Below are 27379 nucleotides of genomic sequence, written 5' to 3'. Positions count from 1 at the left end.
ATGTCTTCTGATTAAGCTTAAAGGACTCTATCATTCTTTAATAAAAGGACCCTATAAATATCATTCTTTCATTTATTTATCCATAAAATACAATTCAAGGAGACAATGTAAAGTGTCCTAGTGTTTTTCTTTTTTGATAAGAGTAATAAAGTACTAGTACTAGTGTTAAATTTAGCAACTTACAAGGGAAAAATCAAGCGAAAAATAGTAGCACAAAAAAGATGTAAACCATTAATGTCCATGATTTGACATGAAGGTGTACGGAATTGGCTACCAAGCTATACATTCAAATAATTAAAGCTCAAACAATTTATTCAAGAAAAGACATTGAATTGCTAGTAAATTGAGGAATACAATGTGTAATAGATTAACCCAAAAGTGATCATGACAATAATTATTCAATCAAAGTTATACTAGTTAAAAATACTCTCCCCATCTCAAAATATAATCAAAAGTTGGTCAATAAAAATAAATGTATTTAGTCCAAATCTTTAACTAAATACAACAAGTTTATTTGACTCACTATTGTTTATATTTTGAGACGAGGGAGTATTAATCTATCCAAATAACATCTATTAAAAGTAAAATAAAAATGAGTTAAAATGTCAATTATTTTTAAACAAATTTCAAATAAATAAATTTAATATTTTAGATCTCTTTATATTTTATTACAACAAGAGAATAAATATTGCATTATTATAATTATTATAATTATAATACTAGTAATCTATCACACATAACATAAGTAGCTCACATGAAGAGTTAAAATACATTGAAGGAGTTATAATCAGAAGATCTAAGATTTAATATCAGAAATTAACATTAAAAATAATTTAATAACATCTATCTATAAATAAAAATTTAAGGTTTGTATATAGAGCTCTAAAAAATGGTACAATAGTATACTCTTACAATTTTTAATAAAAAAAAAATTTATAATAATAAAAAAAATGTATGATAATAAAATATATAATTATGAGTAGCTTTTGTATATATGATGTCCTCCATGAACAACATTAATTAACTCATAGCACCACCACTTTTCTGCTATACTTCAACTAACAGCTTACTCAAAGTACAATTAATTAACCGTTGCCATTATAAAACCAGATTCATAATCTTATCTTTAATTTCTGCCACACCAAGCAGAATACATACATACAATACAACAAATTAATGACAAACAGAAATAAAGATAGAGAGAGTTGAAATAAAACCCTAAATCTACTAGTACTTAAAATTAATATTCATGACTTAATATAACAATAAAGATAGAGAGAGTTGATGAAATTTCCATTTATTGAGTTGCACCTGGAGGTGGAAGCTGATGTTGGTGGTGATGATGAAGATGAAGAGGCAATTGCATTGGTAATTGTTGATGATGCTGTTGTTGTTGTTGTTGTTGTTGTGGGGGTGGACGCTTTCTCTTCTTCTTCTCATAACTAATACCTCTTGCTTTCGATTGAAGATCACGAACCTCGCGAAGGTAAAGTCTAACAGCTCTAGCACCAAATGGATTTGTATCTGGTTTTCCTCCATTTTCTTCAAAAGCTGCCCTTAAACGACCTATGAGAGCATCAAGACTACCCCAAGCTTGTCTTAATGGACATGGACATGGTGCTGGTGGGTTTGGGTGTCCATAGAATGGACAAATTGGTGTGTGAACTTTTGTCTTTCCAAATTGATCCAAGTACCTACATCACAATATTAACAATTAATTAATTCACAAAAATAAAAAATAAAAAGAGATTGCATGAATAAGGAGAAATTTCATATCTACCACCCTAGATCTCCTGCATAGAACTTTTTTTTTTTTATGTTCCAATTCATTCTACAACTTTCTTTTTTCTTTTTTTTGAATCAAGAAAATCTGACATTAAGAAGTAACCAGACATAACAACTAAGTTGGCACTCCTAATCACTCTCATCCTCTGTTCATATATAGCTCATAATATAAATAAATAAAACGGAAAAAAAATATGTACAAGAGGCTAGGTTGCATGAATATTTCTACTAGTTAGAACTTAAAGGATATTTTATAAAAAATAAAATTGACTTGTAGAAGCATTACAGATGAAGAAAACTCATACCCTAATATTTTGTTAGAAAAAATATGAAATCCTACACTAATTTTCTTATTAAAAAAAAATTAGAGATGTATTGAATATATGAGTCTTGGTTCAGCTGAAATAGACCAAGACTCGTAAATTCAACAGTATTTGTTTATTAAAAAAAAAGTAAAAGAATTAAAGAGGAAATTTTATTTTTTTTTTGTTATGAAAATTTTGTTACTAATTTTTTGTACCGGAGAAATTCAAGAACATGAGCACCGCTACATCTGGAGAGGGAGAGAGGAGGGCGGTGATTCTTGAGATACTGTCCAAAAGTGTTCCAGTCACGGCGTTTCTGGTTTTCATAGCGGCTGCTTGTGGTGGTAGAACCAGAAGGTGAAGAGCTACCAACTAAACTGTTGCTGATGTTGTTGTTGGTAGTGATGGTGCTGTTTGTTGTGAGGCTACAACTGTTGTCAGAGTTACATGAGTCCATAAAATCTTGAATTGATGAATCCATGGATTGAAATTTGAAAATACTTTTAGCTTTAGTTTCTAGATCCAATGTTGTTTTGAAAAAGAAGAACAACAAAAAAAAACTGTTCTAGGGTTCCTAAAGTGAGTAAATGAGGGAGTGAGAATAAAGGATGAAGTTTATAATTTATAACTGAGAAGATAATAATTTGGGAAACAGTGCATATTGTTCTTCCATAAAAGAAAATATTTTTTAATGTCTATTCATTTTTAGGAAAATAAACTACCTTGAAAGAAAATGAAAAGGAAACAAACTCTGATTACTTGATTGATATTACAGGCTAGTTTGTTTTTTAGTGTGTGAGAGAGAAGTTAGAGAGAGATGAGATGAGATGAGATGAGATGGTAAATGGTATGGACCTCTTGTGAAGCAAAAGAAGATTTTTTATGTTAATTGAGGATATTTGATGAGACTGATGGGAGGGGTGTGACTGGACTTTTCCTCTCTTTACTATTTGTTGTTGTATTATTTAGAATTTGAATTATGAGAACCAATTCATGAACGCTGGATTTGATAGAAAGAATCATGGTTCAATTTTCGCAATTGTTAGGTTATAGTATTGGTGGTCAGGGGTCGATCGGTCTCGGTGTCGCACCTTCAATTTGCTGATGATACTCTCTTGATGGGGGTAAAAAGTTGGGCAAATGTTCGGGCTTTGCGGGCTGTTTTAGTGCTTTTTGAGACTATGTCTGGCTTGAAGGTTAACTTTAATAAAAGTATGTTGGTTGGCGTTAATATCCCTGAGTCATGGTTATGTGAAGCTGCGTCTTCTCTGTGTTGTAAAGTGGGAAAGATTCATTTCCTTTATCTGGGTCTTCAAATTGGGGGTGATTCGCGTCGTTTGGTGTTTTGGGAACCGATGTTGACTTGTTTAAAGAACAGATTGTCTGGGTGGAAGAGCCGCTTTTTGTCTTTTGGTGGTCGTCTGGTTTTGTTAAAGTCTGTCTTGACATCTTTAACTGTCTATGCCCTTTCTTTCTTCAAAGCTCCCTCGGGTATTATTTCCTCTATTGAATCTATTTTCATTAAAAAATTTTGGGGGGTTGTGAGGATTCTAGGAAAATCTCTTGGGTTAGTTGGAAATCTGTTTGTTTACATAAGGAGTATGGAGGTTTGGGGGTTAGACAGTTGCGTGAGTTCAACATAACGTTGTTGGGTAAGTGGTGTTGGAGGATGCTGGTGGACAGAGAAGGGTTGTTGTTTAGAGTGTTGGTAGCTAGGTATGGGCTTGAGGGAGGTAGTCTTCGGGCGGATGGTCAGAGAGGGTCGGTGTGGTGGAGGGAGCTAGTGCGGATTCGGGAGGGTGTTGGTGAGCCAGGAGGTAGTTGGTTTAGGGAGCATGTTTCGAGGAGGGTGGGGGATGGGTCAGATACTCTTTTTTGGACCGATCCATGGTTGGAGGGGATTTCGTTACGGGAGCGGTTTGGACGACTTTTTGAGTTGGCGGTGACCAAATCTCGCTCGGTCGCAGAGATGTTTGCTTTAGGTTGGGGGGAAGATGTTGAGGGAGTGTCAGTCTTTACTTCTTGACATTTCTTTGCAGGATCAGGCTATTGACAGGTGGCAATGGAGACTTGACCCTGACACAGGTTATACGGTCAGGGGAGTTTATCAGCTTTTAACGTCTCGGGATTCAGTTACTTTGGATGATGCGGATAATCTTATATGGCACTCTCAGGTTCCCTTGAAGGTATACATCTTTGCGTGGCGTTTATTGCGGGACAGGTTGCCTACGAGAGCAAACCTGGTTACTCGTGGCATTTTGTCTCCTACGGTTGCCACGTGTGTTTTTGTATGTGGAGCGGCTGAGTCGGCTCATCATTTATTTCTATCTTGTAGTATTGCTGGATCGCTTTGGGATTTAGTTCGCGCATGAATTGGCATTTCCTTGGTGGATTCCACTTCTCTGCGTGATCATTTTGTACAGTTTACGGCTTCATTAGGTGGATCTCGGGCGAGACGGTCCTTTTTGCAGCTTGTTTGGCTCACTTGTGTTTGGGTGTTATGGACAGAGAGAAATCATCGGTTGTTCAAGGGCTCAACGGGCACACCTCATATTTTATTGGACAAGATCAAGCTTTTCTCTTTCAGGTGGTTGAAGACGACGAACATCACGTTAGCTTTTAACTACCATAGCTGGTGGTCTAGTCCATTGTTGTGTTTGGGCCTTGCATGATTTTATTTCGATTGTATTTCTCTGACTCTTTTGTAATTTTTTAGTCTTTTTCGGTACGTCTTGTGCTTGGGAGACTGTTTATGTTAATATAGATCATTTTGACTTCTTCAAAAAAAAAAAATCTCGCAACTATTATCGAAAAATGACTAGAATTACTTGATATTAAAATTGATTTTCGACTTCGGTTAGACGGTTCATTAGACTGACCAGATATTGGTGGTAAAAAAAAATTGAATTATGAGAACATGATAATGTATCCAAAATAGAAATTGTATTATCAAAATTGTGTATTTTATTTTTTATAAAGTTAAAAGTTGATTGTTTTAAGAAATAGTAATTACTTGAAGTATTTATATACTTTTTAATATGTGTCTTAAAAGTTCGTATTAGCATGACCCTTGAATTATTTGCGGTCATTGACTTCACACATTCATTATGGTATTGGTAAGTGATATGTAATTGTTGGATTGAGATTAAATATTTAAATATGAAGTTCAATAATTTAAATTTTATAAAAAATTAATATTTGAATACTATCTGAACTGTTCTATATTAATTAGATGATTTTCAATTTTCTGACAAAAAAATATGAGATTTTGAATTAAGTGAATTTTTTTTATAATTTAACTTTATTTATTTTTTGCTTGAAAAGGGTGGTGCAAATTCAGACTTTCATGACTCATATTAATGGCAATATTAATATTCCTTTATTATGTTGGTGAATAGACAGAGAAATGAAATGGATGCCAAAGCTAGTTGCTACAAGGACTTTTTTATGAAAATAGAAAACAAGGGATGTACAGTAGTTTGAGATGGCGACAGGAAAAAGTATGAAAGGTAAAAATTGAGGTAAAGAACATGATTCTGTTTTCTTGACACTATAGGTTGAAACTTTGAATGACAGTTCCTTTCTCATTGACTAGAATACCCCTATTAATTTCACCCTGTTCTTTCCCTTCCCTAGAGAGAAAAATAAAACTTTTCTTTCTTATGCTGTTTTGTCCCTATCTTTATTTTCTTACATTATGTATATGGAAATGAAATTACCATAATATGACAGACATTTTTGCTTAAAGATTAAACATGAAAAATTCTTCCTTGAAAAATGGTCGGGTTGCACTTGTGAAAAGTGAAATATAGTAGTAATAAATTTAGAAATGCACAACAATGTTTAGAGAATTGCGTAAAAAAGATCTTGTAATAGAGAACGTTGCAATAACTTGGATAAAAAAGAAGATGAATATGATCATTATTGCACAAATAATTTCAAATTACTCTCAAAATATAAAATCAGCTTAAGTAATAATTGTCTCTTACTTGTTCAGATCAACTCACATTGGATGTGGAACTTGCTGGAACCGGTAGAGTCTCTCGGGATGTTGAGTTGGGTTGATTGGAGATTTCTTGTATCTATCCTTCTTGGTGGTTGATCTTTGCCTTAAAAAAAATTGGACGTGGGACTTCTTAACACATCTATTGGTGCATGAATATAAATGGTAGGTGGTTTGATAATTGTGGCCCAACGATTCTTCTAGAGGTTCTAATATTATCTTAGAATTGAGAGTTTGTCATAATTCAACCCTACAAAACCAGCTTGTAAGTTGATGATTATCTCTTACTTATAAACTCATGTTCAGACCAGGGACGGATTCAAGGGGTGGCAAGGGTGGGCTTTGGCCCCTCCCTCCCACCCCTAATGTTGTATATATTATATCTTTAAAGTTATTATTTTATACATGATTATTATTAATATACTATAATTTGTATAATTTGTATGCATAATCATAGTGTAAGTCAATTCTGATAAATAAATCAATGTAAAATAGTTTTATATCGGTCTTATTTGATCCATATATATATATATATATATATATATATATATATATATATATAAATTACAATTAAATTTTATATAATATTTATTAAAAAAAAGATCAGCCCCCCGTTTAATTAGTTTCTGGATCCGTCCCTGGTTCAGACCAACTCACATCCGATGTAGAACTTCTTGGCAATTACGCCCACACTAAGTTAATAAGTTTTATGTTGGATTTACCTCAATTGTTCATTCGAACTAGTGTTTCATTGAAATGGTTGTTAGTAAAGAAGTTAGGCCAATTCTAACATCGAAGAATTCATCAAGTCTTTCACGGTGCATAAGTTGTCAATATTATTATAATGAATACGAATTTTACAAAATCGACAGTTGGATTGAAAGTTTATATCGTATAGATCATCCATATTTTTTTTTTAAAAAAAAAATGAAAATCATTTATATGTTATTGAGACTCATCAAAATTAACAGTTTATGAGTGAATGTTGTCATTTATGATTGTATAGTTAGGTAATTTTTTATGGTGTTATTTCGGAATTAGACACTTACAACTGGTTTGTCTTTATGTGTATTTTGGCTCTGTTTTGAAGGACAATAAGCTAGATTATAGCTTATAAGTTAAAAGTTCTATTTGGTAACAGTTTTTAAAAAAGAGCTTATAGTTTATTTTACTAGCTTATAGCTTATTTTTCAAGCGCTATTTCAAGTTGCTTATGAGCTTATAGCTTATCATTTTTTCTTCCAAACTAATTTTACCCCTATCATTTTACTTGAAAAAAAAATTAAATATTAATTAACCTATTTTTTTTATGTCATTTCATGAATCCATAAAAAGTAGAAGTAGAAGGAATCAATTAGTGGCTTTGAAGGACGAAGACCATTGGGTACAAGGGGTGAAAGAGGTGAAGGGTTTTGTGAAGAATTTTTTCGAGAACAATTTTAAGGAGAATTGGGAGAATAGACCGAATCTCAATGGTATTACGTTTCATTCACTTTCTGATGAGGATAATTTTTCGTTGATGGCACCTTTTACCGTTGATGAAGTTAGAGATGTGATTTGGAGTAGTGATGGTAATAAAAGCCCAGGTCCAGACGGTTTCAATTTTAATTTTTTTAAAACTTGTTGGGAGATTTTAAAAGGGGATATTATGGAGTTTTTGTCAGAATTTCACGACAGCGCATCCCTTCCAAAGACAATTACCGCTTCTTTCTTGGCTCTTATTCCAAAGAAGGATCATCCGCAATGTCTTACGGATTATAGGCCTATTTGTTTGGTTTCTAGTATGTACAAGATTTTATCAAAGGTCTTAGCAGCTAGGTTGAAGAAAGTAATGGGCAAATTAATATCGGATGTTCAATCTGCTTTTTTACCCAACAGGCATATTCTGGATGGAGTATTAGTTGTTAATGAATTGATAGATTTAGCAAAAAGAAGGAAAGATAAATGCTTGATGTTTAAGGTAGATTTTGAAAGGGCTTACGATACGGTGAATTGGAATTTTTTAGAATATATGTTGACTCGAATGGGCTTCGCTGAAGGATGGCGTCGTTGGATTCGTGCTTGTGTGTTCCAAAGTTCCATGTCTGTTTTGGTAAACGGTAGCACAACGGATGATTTCAATGTTGGTAAAGGTTTGAGGCAAGGAGATCCACTCTCTCCTTTTCTTTTCTTGATTGTAGCTGAAGGTCTCACCGGCCTTATGCATAGTGCAGTGGACAGAAGCCTTTTTCATGGTTACAAGGTTAGTAACAATATTTCTTTCCATACTCTCCAATTTGCTGATGATACTATTTTTGTGGGAGAAGGTAATTGGGATAATCTTTGGACTATAAAAACTGTTTTGCGGAGTTTTGAGATTGTGTCTGGTTTGAAAGTTAATTTTTACAAGAGTAAGCTTTACGGAATTAATCTTGAGGACCAGTTTTTACGAGCTTCTTCTTCCTTCTTGCATTGTGAAGTGGAGTCTATTCCTTTTCATTTTCTTGGTATTCCGGTAGGAGCTAATCCTAGAAGAAGAGCCACTTGGTTACCTATTTTAGAATCCATGAAAAAAAGACTTTGTGTTTGGAACGGTCGTAACCTTTCTATAGGAGGTAGGGTTACTCTCATTAATTCTGTTCTTTCAAGTCTACCTCTTTATTTTTTTTCTTTCTACAAGGCACCGATTTGTGTGATAAATGAGTTGATTAGTATCCAAAGAAATTTTTTGTGGGGCGGTGGAACGGATAATAAAAAAGTGTGTTGGGTGAGTTGGGACCGCATATGTCACCCAAAGGACAAAGGAGGATTGTGCTCTTTAATTCCTCACTTTTATGCAAGGGGAAGTGGAGATGCTTGGAGGAAATGATAACGCCATGGAAAGAACTTTTGAATTTTAGATATGGATCTTTCACTGCAAATCTTTTGCATGGAAAAGGGACGGAGGGGCTTAAACATTCTTCAATTTGGTGGCGAGACATTTTGAAATTGGGTGGCGGGGGGGAAGGTAATTGGTTTGGTAATAATGTTAGTATCATACTCGGAGATGGGAAAGACATAAGTTTTTGGAATGAAAGATGGATTGGAATGGAGCCTTTTTGTGACTTGTATCCCGCTTTGTTCGTAAAAACAGTTCATCAAAATGCCACTATTTCGACCATGGGGACATGGGATAATAATATTTGGTCGTGGAAGCTTGATTGGACAGACCTGCTTACCGAAACAGAAACTGTAGCAGCTGCAGAATTATTTTTACTATTGGAACAGGTGCAGCCTTGCAGGAACATTGCTGATAGACGCCGGTGGATCCCGAACACGGCGGGTATTTTTTCAGTTCAATCCGCTTATGCGGTTCTGCTGAAGAGAGTTAACTTGGTGGAAATTGAGCCAAAAACATTGTCAGCTTTGAAGGATCTTTGGAATAATAATGTTCCGACGAAAGTTAGCATTTTTGGTTGGAGGTTGTTATTAGATAAATTACCAACAAGGGAGACTCTTTTCAATAGAGGTATTATCACCAATAATTATGAGAGATGTTGTATTTTCTGCTTTAGGGAGGTGGAGGATTCTCAACATATTTTTTTCAATTGTCAAGTGACTCAACAAGTGTGGCATAACATATTTAGGTGGATGGACAGAAACTGCTTATCTTTTGAAGATATCCCTCAACATTTTATTTTGTTTGGAGACATTGCAAGAGGTAAACTTAGCAAAGGATTCCGACATGTTATTTGGTTAGCGACGACATGGAGCATATGGCGTATGCGCAATAATATATTATTTAAAGGTGAACATGTTAATATAGCTACTTTAGTGGACCAAATTATTTATATTTCTTGGTTTTGGTTCATAGGCCGAGGTAGTGATGTTAATGTTATTTTCTCAGAATGGTGCAATAATCCATTAGCTTGCTTTGATTGTATTTAATGTGATTATTCTTGAATTGTAAGGGTTGAGTACCCCATGTACTCCTTATAATTCAAATTTTACTTATCAAAAAAAAAAAAATAGATAAATGACACGTACATTGGCTCATTAATTGACACGTACATTAGGTCATTAAATTAATAGATAAATAATTATTTTTTTGAAAGAAATTGTTTTTTTTATCATTAAATAAATTATAATAAAAAAATATTATTTGTCAAAACTGTGAAGAATATAAAATTTGATATTTTTTTAATTTTTATTCCTCATAATAGTCAATATTGCATTTTTTATGGAAAAATGTAAAAAAATTAGTATAATGCTTATAAACAATGAAATTGTATTTTTTCTTATGAAAATATTATCTCTAAAATATTATAATCGACAAATGATTTTTTATTTATAAAATAATTGTTAATTTATTAATTTATTGACGTAATGCATCGATACAATTGCATATTCTTCAAATCTATTGTAGAAACTTCCATCAATATTTTTTATTTCTTAATTCATGTGCAAAATTCTAAAAAATCAAAAATTGGGAACGGAGAGAGAACTATATATATTAAATTGATCAATGTTTCTTTATATGTTTCTTTACACCCACTACTAGAAAAATCAAATTTAGAGAGGGAGCAAATCCGTCACAAACCAGTTTAGCGACGGATTTAGCGAGTCCCCAAAATCCGTAAAGAAAATGAGCGTCGCAAAATATTTGTGAGGGAATTTTATACCCGTCACAGTTTGCGACGGTTTTTGTCTGTCACAAGCAGCATATCCGTCACTAATGGTAGACCAAAATTTAATTTCAGAGCCAATTTCCGTCACTAATTGTGAGGGATTTTATGACGGATATATTTGTGAGGAAATGTTTCCATCACTAATTTCAAAGAATCTATTTTTTGTGAGGAATTGTTTCCCTCACTAATGTGGATTTTTTTAAATAAATAAATAAAAAAATAAATTTAGTTGTATCCAAAAGCATCTCATATTAATCAACAAAAATACAGCTTATTAAAAAAAAAATTAATTTTTTTTTATAATCAACAAAATACAAAAATTTGATTCATATACACCATAAGTGGTTTTAGTACATATACTACGTTCTTGAAACATTTACATCCAAATTCTCAAAACAAAAATATCTCACAAATCTAAATAGTGAACATACAATAGTTGAAGACTTGAACTCTTACAACAACTATACAAGGAATGCTCCCACAACCTTACACATTCAACTCAAACCATAAAAATTGAACTTTTTACAATGCTGGTTCCTTGAGCTTTGTCTCAATTTATTCCTAGAAACCTCCATCTTTTAGGCTCTTAATCCATTATCGAACCCCAACATATTAGCTTCCCTTCATTAATTTTCATTAGCTGATATGCATGTTGAAAGTAAAGAATAATATAAAAGTCAAAGGCATACTTGAAAAAATTAGTAGGATTATACGAAGAACCATCCAAGTTCTTAACCTCCAAAGGCATATACAAGACTTGAGCTTCCAGTATTCGTATTCTTCAACCTGCACATTGAAAGAAAGGTTTAATTGTCATAGAGGATAAATTCATGAACAATATTACTACACATGGCTTCTCAATAATCAATTAAGACTTGCAACACAAAACTGAAAACACCAAAGTTCTTAAGAAGCATGTTTACTCTGCCTCTATCTTTATAGCAGTTAAGAGAAGGAAAAATAACAACTTTTAGATTCAATAGTATAAGGTTTGTTTGTAAAGGAAAACAATTACCTCTTCTTTGCATTGCCTTTGCTAGTTTTTGCTTTCAATATCTCAACCAAATTTGAATCGGTGTGTTGGTCATGGGATTTGATTCATGCATTGCTTCCAAATTGAATGTAAGTCATAGTTGTTACCAAGCAAGGAATCAATAAAGTTTGTATCTCTCATGAGCATGAGTTAGTTTATCCATTACATAAAATTGGCTTATGGTGACCTGACCATCCATCCAAATTACTCAAAAACATGCATATAATTCCAATAGTATTAGATAGTTTACATATAATTGAAATTCAAAATACAAAATGAACAAAACAAACTTAAAGATTAGCATTGGTTAATAAAACTTTGAAGAGACTTCTGCAAAACAATAAGCTACGCTTATCAAGGAACTTTTGTAACTTGTCAAACTAGGTTGATTCACTTCTAGTAGACCCTGAGTATATGGTTGAGTTTAAAAATTCAAACACCAACATAACCTACAAACAATTGTCAGTAAACTCTCCATCCTGGAGTCTCTTAATTCCACCTACTCTAATAAAGTCGGGCACATTATCCTACGGCACAAAGTAAGATAATATTAAATTGGGTTTTCAGTAATAAATTTTCTATGACATAATATCTTTATCATTAGAGTTCTTATAGTTCATCTTACCTCATTCTCTGCAAGGCCATAAAGAGCAAAAGCAGCATTATGTTGCAAAGACCCATTTTTTGAGTCAAGAAGCTTCAGCAATGGCATTAAGCCGCCAGTGTGTTCAATACCAGCTTGGTTATGTGTGTCCTGACATAAAATTTAATATCTTCAGGTCAAAGGAAATAGTTATGGTGTTAAAAGGATTTTGGAATTCAGCTTACAAATGGAAATAGTACATGAAACTTGAATTATTAATTTTTTGTTGCATAAAGTTTGAATTCAAAAAGCTGCAATATAAATAAAATTAATAAGACAGCTTAGGTGCTCAAATCTAAGCTCACTTAATTCAATGCTTAAAAGTTTCAGCTTCAAAAACAACATAGCAAAAAATAAGAGCTAATAGTATTAGTTTTCATGAATATAGAGATGAAATTAACCTCTGGAGTTGAACACACAAGTACAATAACATGGAAAAAACAAAGGAGAACAAAAAACCTGTGCCAATCTTCCCAATGCAAACGCAGACATTTCTTTGAGCTGAACATCGGGAGACTGAAGCATATCTATCGAAGGCCATACAACACCTCTTTGTACAATGTGAACCTACAAAAACCAAGTTCAACAGAAGATAAGAATTAAATTTTGGAGAGACATAACACATTAAGCATCTGTTAGGATCCTTTCTTTGAGCAATAAAGAATTCCTAGAATAATGGTGTAAAAACATATTCAACTGAATAAAGATTGCAAAAAAATGAAGGATTTCTTATTTCTCTAGAGAGATTGAAAAAGAAGATACAAAAGGTTTACAAAGGAGCACCTGTCGTTTCATACTGAAATAACCAGTCCAAAAACTCAATTATTCTAAAAGCTATTTTCTCCTCTACCAACTGAGGACTATTTAAAGACTTTCGAAGAATAACCAAAATAGCGCGCTTAACAACCCCTAACAAACTCATCAACTTAATAACTAACTAACTTAATAGCATCAAAGAGCAGTTAACACATACCTATCCAGAAAGATTAACACAGAATTCAACATTTGAAATTGTTCTAAAACAATTTGGTGTATATTGTTGATAGTTAGAAAACTAAAGTCTGTGTTTACCTTGCAGTCTGAATCGGTCACTGCAAACTGTCCAAGTAACAATGCTGCTTCTCTCTGACTTTTTGAGCAACAGGAGCTGTTACATATACAACACCATTAGCATAGATAAATAAGAAGATATACTTCTCGACAATATATTTTGGTCTTGGAACATTATTGCCGCGAAAAGGGAACATTGGAGATACTATAAGTTGAAGGTAGGGTTGCAGAAGAGGTACAAGATTAAAGGGAGCATTGTATTTTTCATGGGTTCAAATAGAGAATATACCTAAGTAATCCAATAACAGGTTGCAAGGCTCCAACAAGAATAACTTCTTTCTTTATATTGGGGGATGAGTGGACCAGATTTCTGATCACACCAACCTGTAATAAAATAAAATTCAATGAATGTGCACAATAAGAGAAGTGTAAAGACCAAACACAACAATATTGCAAATTAAGAATCTAAAATAAAAGTGTGATATATTTGTTCAACATCTATACAGAACATTTAACTCACATGTACATCCAATAGTTCTCACAGAAATATAGGGATGAATTGATATCAATCTGGAGCCTGAAAGTCATGGATCAAACCATACTGTGAATACCTCTTAAGTTTGCTAAAACTAACAAATCATAACTTCCAAAAGTGAACATAAATATTTACATAAGATAGTCTATCAGTTTATGTTATGCTGCATGTTCACATATGAAATATAAACTTAGAGAATTCAGAGAAATAAAATAACAATGAATTCATATTTGAAATGAATACAATTTCTGCATAAATTTAAATAGTTCATTATTGAACATTTGCAAACATACACTTATATAACTTAAAAACTAATCAAAACATACACTTCTATTGCACTAAAATCAATTCAACACCACAATCAAAATTCCATGCAAGTTTTTTGATGTGAAGCAGAGCTAGAAAATTATCCACCTTACCGTCCTTACAGTGCTGATGAGCTATCCATCCACTTCCAAACTCAATTTCCATCATCTTCACAACTTCTTCAACCTATCATAACAACAATTTCATAAAAACATGTTCAACGCTTCAAATCATAATAAATAACTAAAATAAATTACCTTGTTGCTATGAGAAGATTGATCAGTATCCAACAAGAAAATAACTCTACCACTCTCATGAGAAGAAATAATCCTTTCATTACTCCAACAGAATCAAATCAAGAACATGAATAAAGAAGAAATTGACATTCCTAGTGCTCTCACAATGTTTAGAAAACATTCAAAACTAGCTAAACACTCCGAATTCGAACCCCTCTCTTCTCCAACCAGATCTGTTCCATATCAATTCAACACTTCTACAGCCTAACATAATCAACATCATCATTATCATAACCATAACCATAACCATCATCATAATCATCATCATAATCATTTCAGAGAAAAAACATCACAAAATTAGATATTCAAAATTAGAAGCAAACAAAATACAAGATGAAAAATGAAATGAGAAAAGAACCTGAGTAATGATGATTGATTGTTGTAATGAAGAAAAATCCGATTAAATTGAATGAAGCGTGAATCAAGCTATATAACAATGAATTTGTATCCAAAAGCGCATGAATCGGAACACGAAACACGTGAATACAAAAAATTCAAACCAAATTGGGGAAAATTACAAGAACGGAAAAAGCCTAATCAGAGATTATCGATCCAGCGTTGATTGTGAAATGAAGGAAGTGAAAATCTCGATTGAATTGAAGGAAGAATTATTGTTGTTGAGGTAAACTCGGCGAGCAGAGAGAAGCGCTACCGTTACGAGTGGTTTCGTCACCGATGAGTGGTGCGTTTTTTATATTAAGATTAAGGTGGGTGTATTCAATTGGGATTTCATGAGATTTTAAAAGACTTTTTTATGACAAAAAAATCTTGAGGTATTCAATCAAGATTTTTAAAAAAGTTAAATAAATCTTGTGGTATTCAATCAAGACAAATAAGATTTTTTTTTCAGGGCAACACAATCCGTTGGTATTCAATTGAGATTTGTTCCTACTTTTAAAATGTCCATCGGTATTCAAAAGTCTACCGATTTTGATGGATTCTTGTTTGGAATGGATTTTGAGAGACTTTTTAGTTGAAAATACACTTGATAGACTTTTTCAACAATCTCACCAAAAACCTTGAGACTTTTTGAACTCTCCAAGACTTTTTACTTTCATATGTATAAAATTTCTTCTTCTTCTTTATTACTTTCACAGTTCATCATCACTGCACCCGATTTTTTCTTCTTTTCTTTGTTCACTATTTCAACAATCTCCCCAAAAGCCTTGAGAATTTTTCAAACTCCTCAACACTTTTTACTTTCATCATCATTATACCGGTTTTCTTCTTCTTCTTCTTCTTCTTCTTTACCTATCAAATATGTTTTTTTGCAAAAAAATATTTTAACAAATTCTACATTTTTTTTACAAAGTTTTGATTAATTACAACGGCAAACAAAGTTTTTTCATCACCCATTCATCTGCTTCTATTTTCCATCAATGGTAGTGGTAGTGATAACCTTTTTATTGGTGATTAGAAACATATGCGTAAAAATGTACAAAAAAAAAAAAAAACATATACGTAACAAAAATGTAAGGTTTTTTTTAAAATCTTTGGATTCCCAAAAAAATATAATTTCTTTTATTAAAATTTATTGATTCTTTTAAAATTTTCCTAATATACAAAAGTTTCTTAATATATAAAGTGTTATGAAATCTTGATTGTAAAAAAGGATTTTGAAAAAATCTCTCAAAATCCATTCAAATCATGTGTTAAAAATCTTGATTGTAAAAAAGTCTTTGTAAAAAAGTCTTTAAAATCTCACAAAATCAATATAGTCCTACAAAATCTCATAAAATCATCAAGACTTTTTTTGCCAAAATTGTCTCATAAAATCTCAATCCAATACACCCTCCTAAGAAACAACTTTGAAATACTTGAAAATTAATAGAGCAATTTGTGACGGAAGATTTAAAGAGAGTTTTGTTCTCCAAATCCCTCACTAACAATTAGTACTTGTTAGGTTTTGTGAGGGAATTTTATGACGGATTGTTAGTGAGGGATTTATTCCATCACCAATTCTGTCGCTACACCTTAATTACTTTAATTTATTAAAAAATATAAGATTCCGTCACTATTTTCGTCACAAATCGTGAGGGATATATTTCTCTCACAAATTTCCGTCACTAAAATGTGTTTTTCTAGTAGTGACCAAATATTGTCAGCTCATGTAACCTCTTCAAGCTCAATACAAAGGACTTATAAAGAAAAAATGATTGTGAGCGACTCATTATGCAACACTTCTGATTATTATTGTAATTTTAATGAGCGGGTGGAAGAACTTGTATGTGTTGGGGCCGATTGAAGAAAAAATGATTGTGAGCGACTCATTATGCAACACTTTGTGCATGGTTTGTTGGTTGTTTGGTTCCTATTGCTCTCTACAAGAGATTTCGTATCAAGTTCTCTTGCTTGGATTGGATTGAATGTGGAGGCTCTCTAGCTGATGGATGATACTTAGAGCTCAAAGGGGCCGGCCCGATCTGGCCTGACCCGACCTAGAGGGGCCCGGTCAAATAAAGGGGTCGGCTCAGCCCGGCCCGATCTGGCCTGACCCGACCTAGAGGGGCCCGGTCAAATAAAGGGGTCGGCTCAGCCCGGCCCGTTAACTTCATGGTCCGGCTCGCTTAGCTCGGCCCGATAAACAAAAGCCTACATGGCCCGATGGGCTGGCCCAGTAATTTTCATAGTATTTTTTTTTTGAAAAAAACTCATATTCTACTAAATTCATGTTATATTTCTCAACTAAATCTTAAAGAAGATAATTCGTATCCCTATATTTTTTCACATAATCTCCCAAACAACAATATCTTCCTCTTTATCCTCATCAAACAAATTAACAAACAAATCTCTAACAAATAATCTTATTCTAATCCAATAAGTTTTTTGTCATATTATTATTATTATTACTACCAGTTTTATATCTTTCATTCATCCATTGTAATTTAAGTAAAAAAAAAACAAAAATATAAAAAAATATAAAATAAATACAATAAAAAGATGATAGGCTTAAAATAACCATATTTCAAGTTTTATATCCTTCGTTGTAATTGCACAAAAAAAAAATTAAAAAAATATAAAAAGATAATATGCTTAAAAATAGGAATAAAACAGATTATAGATAGGAACAAAACACAGATAATAACAATAAAACAACAAAAATAATTAAAAATAATAATATATGAATTTATGCATAAAAATAGGACCAAAATATAACAATAAAAAGATTATACAATTTTTTTAAAAATAATTTTTTTAATTCTTTAAGGAGCCGGCCCAAAAGCATGTGGGCCGGCCCATGGCAGCCCATGAAAAAGCCTGACCCGATAAGATCCGGCCCGATAAGGCCCGGCCTCCTTTTTATGAAGCTCGGCTCGTGTAAAACAATAGGGTTAATGGGCCGGCCCGATAGCCCGACTCTTTTTGACAGCTCTAATGATAGTGAAGGATATTTTATATATAGAGAAGTTTTTTAAGGCTATCGACAAATAATTGATGAAATTCTAAATGGAGTATTGTATTTAAGAGGAGTTGCAAAATGGAATTTACATCAAATCATTTGAATTCCCTCAAAACATTACTTTACCTCAAAAAATTCTCTCATCCAAACACACTCTAAGGGTGTTTTGGATTTTAGGATTCGAAATGAACCAATTTTAGAATGTACGTTTCAAAGTGGCCATTTTTTTCAATTTTTTTTTATATTTTGAAAGTTACAATCTAAAATTAACTAATTTTGGATTGTAGGATCCGAAATTAACTAATTTTGGAACGTACGTTCCGAAGTGACTTTTTTTTTTTTTTTTATATTTTGGAAGTTATAATTTCAAATTGTATGTTCCAAAATTAGACAATTTTTAATTGTAACTTCAAAACCTATTTTTATTTCGGATTGTAGCTTCCAAATCATCCCGACTCCTGAGTCCAAAATTAAGAGTATTTTTGAGTTTTTGGGGTGCCTGAGTGCACTACGGGGCCTACAGAGTAATTTTCCAAATTGAGCCCCTCCAAACATCTCAAGATTTCAAACCTTTTATCCAAATTGAATAATCCAATCATCATATTGTATTGGTATAAAATGTTTTGTTCTGGTTCAAGAAAGTTTCAGACTTGTGCCAAAAGAACCATGAACCAGTATTAAAGGTTCATATCCTGTATGTACCTACCGGTTCAAAATGCTTGAAATTGAACATTTTAACCAAGTATTAAAGTATTTTGAAAACCTTTTTGAAAAGCTTCTAGAACCTAAAATTACATTAACCAAATCAATATTTATCTTGATCTTATTTTTGACATAATTCAAAACAAACGAGAATATATATGTGGGGTGGAATGAGTTGCTCAATTGGCTAAACTAGTTGAGTTAAGGGTTAAGAGTTGGAGGTCCAGTGTTCAAGATCTGGCGAAGAGAAAAAAGTAACATAATATTGTAATATACTAACAACTAACAAATTTGTCATTAAAAAAAAAAGAGAATATATGTGTTACAAATTATAACCATCAATAACAGCCGTTGAGATATATTTAACGGAATAATGGTTCCACGAACGTGAGAGAAGTGTATTATTAGTTACAAAAAAAATGTCAATGAACTATTTTTTTTGAAAATATGTAAATGAAATGAACTATTGTGTCCATTACCCTTGATTTGTATGAGAAACCTCTACGAAGAGTAGATTTGAACTATATATATCTAAAAGGTTTATTGGAGCTTTGGCCTAATCTGAAACAATTTTATTTTTCATTACCTCTATACGTAGTTACATACATTCAAGTGGGGGCAAGGAAAAGTGAATAATTTCATCCTTTGATAGGGAAGTTTTTGTCCTGGTTAATTATTTTTTAAGTCTTGCTTGGCTGTCCATTGAAAATCTCGTACTATACTATATATGATTTAATTTTCAACTGTCATTCATTGCCTTTTACCATTATTTTAAGAAGCTAGCTACGATAACTCTTCAAATCTAGTAACTATTCCTTAATAGTAACCGAATTATTTAAATATAGCTAGATATATATTCTCATCCTTCAATTGGAAAACAAAAATATACACCCATATATGGCAATATTATAATTAAAAACTCTATGTCTATAGTATATAGATTATGGATACACCACAAGGTGCCATGAATATTTTCGAAGACTTGCAATAATAAACACCTCAACATACAAAGCTGTAATTAGTGGGTGGACCATCCTAGCTAGCTAGTTGATTTAAAGAATTTTTAGGGCATCTAATTATGAAAATTCTATAGAAATGTAACTTTCAAGTACACTTGACAATTCTTATAGTGCCTTTCACATCATAAAATAGATAATCGATTCCATCAAACAGAGGCTTGTATTGGGTTTTTTCGTACTGAGTAACTCTTTGAAAAAGGCAATGAGAATCTATATATCTATTGTCACGAATAGGTCAGGTTAGATTTCATTAAACAATGCTACTTAATAGTGGTACTACCAATCGCTATTGAGTTTGTTTGGATAGATGGAATATGATGAAATGAAATTGAATGAGATGATATGGAATGTGATTCTATTATTTGGATTCTTAAAAATCGAATGAAATAGAGTGATATATGATTCTCAATTTTCCCCCTCCAATTTGGGGTGTATGTGACCTCGTTTTATTCATATGCTCTTAAAAAAAAAACTTATACTTTCTAGCTCCATTTATGCGAGAGTAAAGGATGTTTCTAATCATATGATATTTACTTTACGTCGTATTTTTCTTTCTTTCGTATATATCTTTCAACCATATTTATGATTATTATTACTAGTGGCCATATGGACACGTTCTGTGCCCGTCTGTGTGATACCATTTTATGAAAATAAAAATGTGAATAGTTTGATGAAAATAAAAAAGTATAGAAATGATTTTTTGTTTGATGGAAGAAGTTATTAAAATAGAAGTTAAGAATAATGTTAAAAAAATGTCGAAGTTAGAGGATAATGTGTTAAAGATGACGTTCAATATCTAGAGGAACCAAATCAAAAAAAAATATTGCAAGGAGGGACCAAATCCAAAAAAACAAAACTGAACCCAAAAACATATTTTTCTTCTTATTTCTCTAAACCCAAAATTGACTCATATTTCTCTAAATCCAGAAATATGTGTTGAAGGTGCTAAAACAATATTTTGGGTTTAGAAAAACTAGTAGAAAAATATGTTTTTGGATTCAATTTTGTTTTTTTGGATTTAGGCTCTCTCTACAACTTTATTTTTGGATTTGTTCCATCCAAGTGGATGATTGAGCATCATCTTTGACACGTCATTCTCATTTGTCACGCCACATGATGCCACGTCAGCCTCCTTATGCCACATATGCGTTTTTGAAATGACACTTAACGTTAGGACGAAAACCAGAAAGATTTACACATTCAGAGATTATTTTAAAACAAAAAAAGATACAGGGATGAAAACAAAAAACTCGTGAACTTACGAGGACGAATTGATTATTTAAATATTATTATTATTATTATAAATATCATGGCACAAACTCATACTATCGAAGCTTATAAAATCGTAAGGGTTATTAGAGTATATACATTTGTGGCAAAATCTATACTCTTTTTCATCTTCATCAATAAATGTTTGGGTTAAATATATTTTTTTATCACTATAAAATTTGCAATCTTTTAAATTTAGTCCTTATTTAAAATTTTAGTATATATTTAGTCCCTATAAAAGTTTCTTGCACATAGTTTTGGTCCCTACTAAAACTAAATATGTTTAATTATCATTAAACTCTTAAATGTTTGATTGATTTTTTGCAGGCATGTTTAAAATATTATGTAAAGTTCATTTACTAAAATTTCAATTTCTTTAAGATGAGATGAATTGAATAAGAATTTTTTAAACAGCAAAAATTCAAGATAAAAGTAACAAAAATCATGACCCGTAGAAAAGTTCAAAATTTGAAATCATTTTTTGTAGATAGACTTTTTATGATTTTCTAAACATATCTAAAAAAAATCATTCAAAAATTCACGTTAACTTAATAGTATGATCAAAATTGAGTGCAAAATAATTTCGTAGACTACAAATATAATAAAAATTAAGTAAGAATTAAAGTTAAAAGGTTACTATTCCAGCTTTTATTCTGAAAAATCTGACATCTAGAATTAGTTACTTCATTCAAAATAATCTTATCTTATATATTTACAGGAGGGCAATGATATATATATATATATGGGGTTGCTAATTTACAACCAACTAAAAACATGTTGGTGTAAATTAGCAATGGGCACATTTTCACTTTGGACAAAAACTCCTTGATATTTATTTATTTTACACTAGAAAATTGAGGGTTAGTTAGGTAACTTTTATTAAATGTTGTACACTCATTTGCTAATTTGCACCCACATAATTATAAACCTATATAACACAATAAACACATGACAATCTAGGAAACAAAAAAATAGACAACTTGAGAAAACAAACTCAATGCCGTGAGAAAAAAAAATTGAACCATCATAATGAAGTAGAATTAGAAATGTGAACAATCAATGAAGTTGAATTTAAAAAAAAAAAAAAAAATCATTAATTAGTGAGTACTAATACTCCCGGAAAGAAGAAACATTAAACTTAAACATACATACTGGTAATTAAGCAAACAGAAGCAATAACATGTCCAATAGAAAGAGCGCTATAGCTAGTAATATCAATACCAATGGAAAAAAGAACTGAAGTTACCGGAAAATTTGGAAACAATTCTATGATGTTTTATTGCAAAAATGAAAATTGAATTAAACTTACCAAACTACCCCTTATTTTAAATTGGTTTACAATAATGGACATTGGTTATTTTGTCTAAATAGAAAAGATGCGCATTGCTAATTTACACTAACATGTTTTTAGTTGATTGTAAATTAGCAATCCATATATATATATATATATATATATATATATATATATATATATATATATATATATATATATATATATATATATATATATATATATATATATATATAGGATGTATATTATGAGAATGGTAAAGATATATGAGAATATGAGAATGAATAACAGACCATTAGATTAAAATGAAGGGTTGAGATTAAAACACTTTTTAATGTGTCATTTCCACTCAATTACAAACCCCTCAACTTCTCTTCTTTCTTCCCTGAATCTTTCTCTCTCACACCTTACCACCGCCGCCGATGTTCATCTCTCATTCAGCCATCACTCCCACCTCCTCGGTTTCAGTTTCACACCCTCTTGATTCAATTGTTTATGCACACATCGACAAACTCATCTTCTTCCTCTCGCTCCAGCCTTCACCCTTTCATCTTCTCCGATCCACATCATACCGGAAATCTGCATCTTACTCTATCGTTTTTCCTGGCATGTTTCTTTCTTCTCTATGGTCACGCGTTTTCTGGATAACATCAAGGTCCACCGTTTCCACCCATCTTACCGCGACTGCGTTTCGTGGTTCTGGGTTTGGTTTTTTCTGCGTTTGTTCATCGACCTCTGTTCTGGGTTTGTACTTGAGTTTTACGATTCTGATTTTTTATTTTTGTGTTAATGGTTGTTTGTTCCAATTATTCTTCCTACCTTCATGTTCCTGCATCAAATGGTTCATCTTCTTCTCACTTTCCACCGGTGGTCCCTAGTTCTATGATTAACGACATACAAACATACAACCCCAATTGATTGAATAATTTTGATGATTCGTATGATAAATAATTTATGCGAATCGATAAAAAGTACGATCACATAAATATTGTTAAATGACTTTCATAATTTTTTTGTTTGATTATTATATATTAAAAACAAAAAACAAAAAACAAAAGGTTAGGTCATGAAGGTTTGAGATTTGATATAAGATCTAAAAATCTATGCATCCAAGTCTTTCTCTGCCTATTTGTGCAATTCACGAACAGACCAAGAAGATAAACTGACAAAGAAGATTCAGAGAGAAAGGAGAGAAGGTTAAGGTAGAAAAGTCACATGACACACTTAAAAGATTTGTTTTAATCTCAGCCCTTCTTTTTAATCAGATGGCTTAATAATTCATTCTCACATTCTCATATAAGATAGTCATTCTCATAAGATATGCCCTCTATATATATATATATATAGGGAGGCCTTAATCTTAGCAATTTCACTAATTAGATTGATCTTCCTTTAACTCTTTGTAACAGCTTTGCTAAGAATAAACTTAGTAAGCCAAGTTTTTGGTTCACTTCCTATTAGGAGGGTTGGGTTTGGCCCCCTCTTAATATACTTTTGGTGTATGCAAGGCTCTTAGCTGCACCACTTTTTGAATAGGAAAAAAAAAGGAAAAGCATAGTACTAGTAAAATTTATTTCATGCAAACGAAAATACCTTGTTAGTAATCTTTGATATTTATTGTAATACTAGTTTTATTTATATACTCTTTATGTTTTTTATTTGGTTAAAGACTCGATGAACACTATAATAGCTTTTTTTTAGAGGGTGTCCATTTCCATCCTAGCCAGTGGCGATTCCAGTAATATTAGAGAGCCTAGGCAAAATTTTGGAGGGAATTTTATCAACCAAATTTCTGGATACAATAATATTTAAACTAGCAAAATATGAGTCAAATAAGGGGATGAAATATAACATACCAATAGTGTACTACATAAAACTAGGAGGCAAATTCCCTTTCCGATACTTCTTTGCGGTGAAGGTTCTGATAATATCAACATCATCAAGTGACTTGAATATCTCCCGCTCGGTGTAACATATCATCAAGTCATTGAACCACTCATCGTTGATCTTGTTGCGCAATTTAGTATTAATAATCTTCATTGCGGAAAAAGCCCTTTCAACGGATGTTGTCGACACCGGTAATATCAAAGCCAACTCAATAAGTTTGTAGACCAATGGAAATACAAAATGTTTATCAGTTTGAACCATCTTCATAGCCAAACTTTGAACATCTCCACGAGTAGAAAATGAAACATGTCTTTTCACGTGCACTACATAAGTCTCAAGTTGCTCCCTTATTGTTCCACGGTCTACATCAGAAAAGTCTACATGATAAATATCAGCAAGACGAGCAAGCTTATCAACATCAAACTTGGAGAAAGAATTCTTGGGGTCAAAACATGAGAAACAATTAAGCACAATGTTACTTCCTTCACTAAAGCGGTGATCCATCTCCACACATATTTTGTCAATAGCAACATAAAAAATCTCAGCACGGTAATGATGAAGATTAGTGACAAACCTCCCTTCTAGCCTTGAACGACCCCGAACCGGTATTTCTGCATCCATATTTGGCATCGGAATACCTTTAGCAATACAAAATTTTTGAACATTAACAAATAAATCATCCCAACCATTCTCTCTCAATGTGGCCAACCGAGCTTTGACATCATCAACTAATTCCATGGCAAGCACAATATTAAGATCTTTTTTTTGCAACATTTTTGAAAGCTCATTAGTGATACCAAACAACTTTAACATTAACTTCAAAATGAAAGCAAATTTAAAACTTTCCATTTTTTCTATCAAACCTGCCGCTTGAGATGGTAAACGTCCAACTTCATCAACCGTACTAAGCACATTTAACACGGAGGCCCACATTTGATCCAAACGAATCAAGCTAGTATAATGTGAACCCCATCTAGTATCTCCGGCTCTAGCGAGACTAGATTGTTGGTGCAAGCCCATTCCTTTAGATATCTCACCACTTGCAAGTTGAGTCAAAATATCATTGTGTTGTGCCTCCCTCAAAGCATCCATTCTCTTGCAAGATGCACTTGTTGTGGTTACAATCAAGGAGATGTACTCAAAGAAATCATGAATAGATGAGCAACTACTAGCAACGGACACAACCACCAATTGCAAACGGTGAGCATAACAATGGACATATAAAGCATAAGGGTTTTCATCTAGAATCTTTCTTTGCAAACCATTAAATTCACCTCTCATATTTGAAGCCCCATCATATCCTTGCCCTCTTAACCTTGAAATAGATAACACGTGACGATCAAGAATACTATAAAGAGCTTCCTTTAAGGCCTCGGATGTAGTATCTTTAACATGATGTAGAGCAAGGAATCGTTCCACAACTTCCCCTTTGTCGTTCACAAACCTAAAAAACAAATTCAACAAGGTTACATAATTATTACATGGAGGCATGGAGAATAATATGTAATAGAAATTGGAAAATAAAAATACTAACCTAAACATCACCGCCATTTGCTCTTTGACGGATATATCACGTGACTCATCAATAAGCACGGAGAATTGTCTATCACCAAGCTCTTCCATAATCACCTTGGTAACTTCATCTGCACAAGACGTTGCAAACTGCTTTTGAATGTCACTGCAAATCATTATGCAATCTTTTGCACCACGGTCAAAATCATCTCTCACTTGTTCATCATTAGATTTTACCTAATCTACCATCTCTCTAAAATTGCCCTTGTTTAGAGAAGTAAGGGATTCATCATGGCCACGGAAAGCCATGCCTTGTGCTATGAGATATCTTGAACAATCTAAGGAACAAGTCAAACGGATCTTATACAATTCTTCCGATTCTCTAGTTGCTCTAAGAAACTTATTTGCTATACTTTGTCTTTGATTATTATAATCATCATAGTGCTTCATACATGAGTTGTGCATACTACCATGACCACCAACATGATCTTTCAAGCCACTAGATGCACTCTTCCAATTCTTATATCCGCCTTTGGTGAAGACTTCATAACCAAAGTGCTCAGCCCTCCCGGGTTGCTTAAAGAGAAAACAATGGAAACAATAAAGTGCATCCTTGAACTCACTGTATTCTATCCATTTATACCTCTCATACCATGTTTTACAAAATGCTCTTTTTGATTTTTCTCTTCCAAATTGAGTTTGAGGATAATTTTTCAAAATTGGTTGCGTCGGACCCTTCAATATATATGCCCTCCTCACTTGATCTTGAATATCCGGAGCATACTCATGAATTTGTTTCCTAAGACCCGGATCACGCACAATCTCATTTGAATTAAACTCATTGACCTCATTGGCCACATTAGGTGGTGGTTCTTCTGGTTCGGCTTCCGATTGTACAATATTCACATTCTCAATAGCTCTAGGAACAAAAAACTTCCTCATCTCTGAAATTAAATTATGCAAAATTAAGAAATAACAGAGACAAATCGATGTATAATATATTGCAGAACCAAAGTACTAGTTATTGAATACTATTGCAGAGACAAATTGATGTATAATAACAGAGAAAAACTTCCTTCATTCTCACTATTGAATACTAATTATTTTCACTAACTGAATACAAAAAGACAATTCTCACTATTTAGGTTAGTAAATTTAGAACAAAAATACTTGATGTTACCAAGGTGAATTTAGAACTTGGTGATAGACACTATTGCAGAACAGACTCTTATTAACTCTATTGCAGAACAAACACTATTGCAGAACAAGATGAATTTAGAACAAAAACCTTTCATTCTCACTATTTTAGAACAAAAACACTATTGCAGAACCAACCAAAACTACTTATTTATATAGCCAAAACAGCTTATTTATATAATCACTTAACAATCAAAACAGCTTAATAAATTTAAAATTCAAAACAACACCAAATCATCAAACAAAGATTCTAGATTGAGAAGGTTAGGTTGTTAAAAATTAATTGCAGTATGTTAGTTTGCTTACCTCAAACGAGACGAAGAGAAAGAGTGAGTGCGGTGCGGCGCGGTGAGCTGAGCAGTGGTGCGGCTGCGGCGGAAGATTGAACGGCGTTACGACGAGGTGAGGGCAGTGAGAGAGGGATTGAGAGCGGCGGCCGGCGGGTGAGAGAGGAACTGAGAGCAGCGATTTTGAGAGAGAGGAATCGAGAAAGAGAAAGC

General features: G+C 32.6%; 3 protein-coding genes and 1 pseudogene across 4 annotated transcripts; 1 reads left to right on the top strand and 3 right to left on the bottom strand.

Moving 5' to 3' along the window:
* Positions 1-1081: 1081 nt before the first annotated feature.
* LOC123902947 (protein LIGHT-DEPENDENT SHORT HYPOCOTYLS 4-like) lies at positions 1082-2945 on the bottom strand. Its single transcript, XM_045952788.1, has 2 exons — positions 2306-2945; positions 1082-1694 (listed from the first exon to the last, which is right to left on the bottom strand). Exons 1-2 carry the CDS (start codon positions 2569-2571, stop codon positions 1298-1300), a joined length of 663 nt encoding a protein of 220 aa, XP_045808744.1. The 5' UTR covers positions 2572-2945; the 3' UTR covers positions 1082-1297.
* Positions 2946-9128: 6183 nt separating this feature from the next.
* Positions 9129-9838, top strand: LOC123902291. Its single transcript, XM_045951979.1, has 2 exons — positions 9129-9580; positions 9699-9838. The coding sequence occupies exons 1-2, from the start codon at positions 9160-9162 to the stop codon at positions 9809-9811; spliced, it is 534 nt and encodes a 177-aa protein (XP_045807935.1). The 5' UTR covers positions 9129-9159; the 3' UTR covers positions 9812-9838.
* Positions 9839-11015: 1177 nt separating this feature from the next.
* Positions 11016-15276, bottom strand: LOC123923878 (ARM REPEAT PROTEIN INTERACTING WITH ABF2-like). Of its 2 annotated transcripts, none has more exons than XM_045976634.1 (9): positions 14961-15276; positions 14564-14806; positions 14415-14492; positions 13755-13849; positions 13487-13562; positions 12875-12982; positions 12398-12526; positions 11755-11959; positions 11016-11525 (listed from the first exon to the last, which is right to left on the bottom strand). In XM_045976634.1, exons 3-8 carry the CDS (start codon positions 14472-14474, stop codon positions 11891-11893), a joined length of 537 nt encoding a protein of 178 aa, XP_045832590.1. In that variant the 5' UTR covers positions 14475-14492; positions 14564-14806; positions 14961-15276; the 3' UTR covers positions 11016-11525; positions 11755-11890. The 2 variants fall into 2 exon arrangements, with proteins under 2 accessions (XP_045832590.1, XP_045832581.1); XM_045976625.1 differs by having other exon boundaries at positions 11755-12299; positions 14961-15272.
* An 8736-nt stretch (positions 15277-24012) lies between these two features.
* On the bottom strand, positions 24013-26977 carry LOC123924611 (annotated as a pseudogene).
* Between the last annotated feature and the right edge of the window lie 402 nt (positions 26978-27379).

Source organism: Trifolium pratense, linkage group LG1, assembly GCF_020283565.1.
Source record: "Trifolium pratense cultivar HEN17-A07 linkage group LG1, ARS_RC_1.1, whole genome shotgun sequence".
NCBI classification, from domain to species: domain Eukaryota; kingdom Viridiplantae; phylum Streptophyta; class Magnoliopsida; order Fabales; family Fabaceae; genus Trifolium; species Trifolium pratense.
This window is presented reverse-complemented; position numbering and strand designations above follow the sequence as displayed.

Excerpts from the sequence above, each read along its gene's own strand:
- LOC123923878 (XM_045976625.1), bottom strand. The coding sequence starts at position 14,474 with ATGATGGAAATTGAGTTTGGAAGTGGATGGATAGCTCATCAGCACTGT. Across the intron at positions 13,563-13,754 it reads CCTGTTATTGGATTACTTAG|CTCCTGTTGCTCAAAAAGTC; the intron begins GTATATTCTCTA and ends TATATGTAACAG. Across the intron at positions 12,300-12,397 it reads ATGGCCTTGCAGAGAATGAG|GATAATGTGCCCGACTTTAT; the intron begins GTAAGATGAACT and ends TTTGTGCCGTAG.
- LOC123902947 (XM_045952788.1), bottom strand. The coding sequence starts at position 2,571 with ATGGATTCATCAATTCAAGATTTTATGGACTCATGTAACTCTGACAAC. Across the intron at positions 1,695-2,305 it reads CATGTTCTTGAATTTCTCCG|GTACTTGGATCAATTTGGAA; the intron begins GTACAAAAAATT and ends ATTGTGATGTAG.
- LOC123902291 (XM_045951979.1), top strand. The coding sequence starts at position 9,160 with ATGGAGCCTTTTTGTGACTTGTATCCCGCTTTGTTCGTAAAAACAGTT. Across the intron at positions 9,581-9,698 it reads GGAGACTCTTTTCAATAGAG|GTGGATGGACAGAAACTGCT; the intron begins GTATTATCACCA and ends TAACATATTTAG.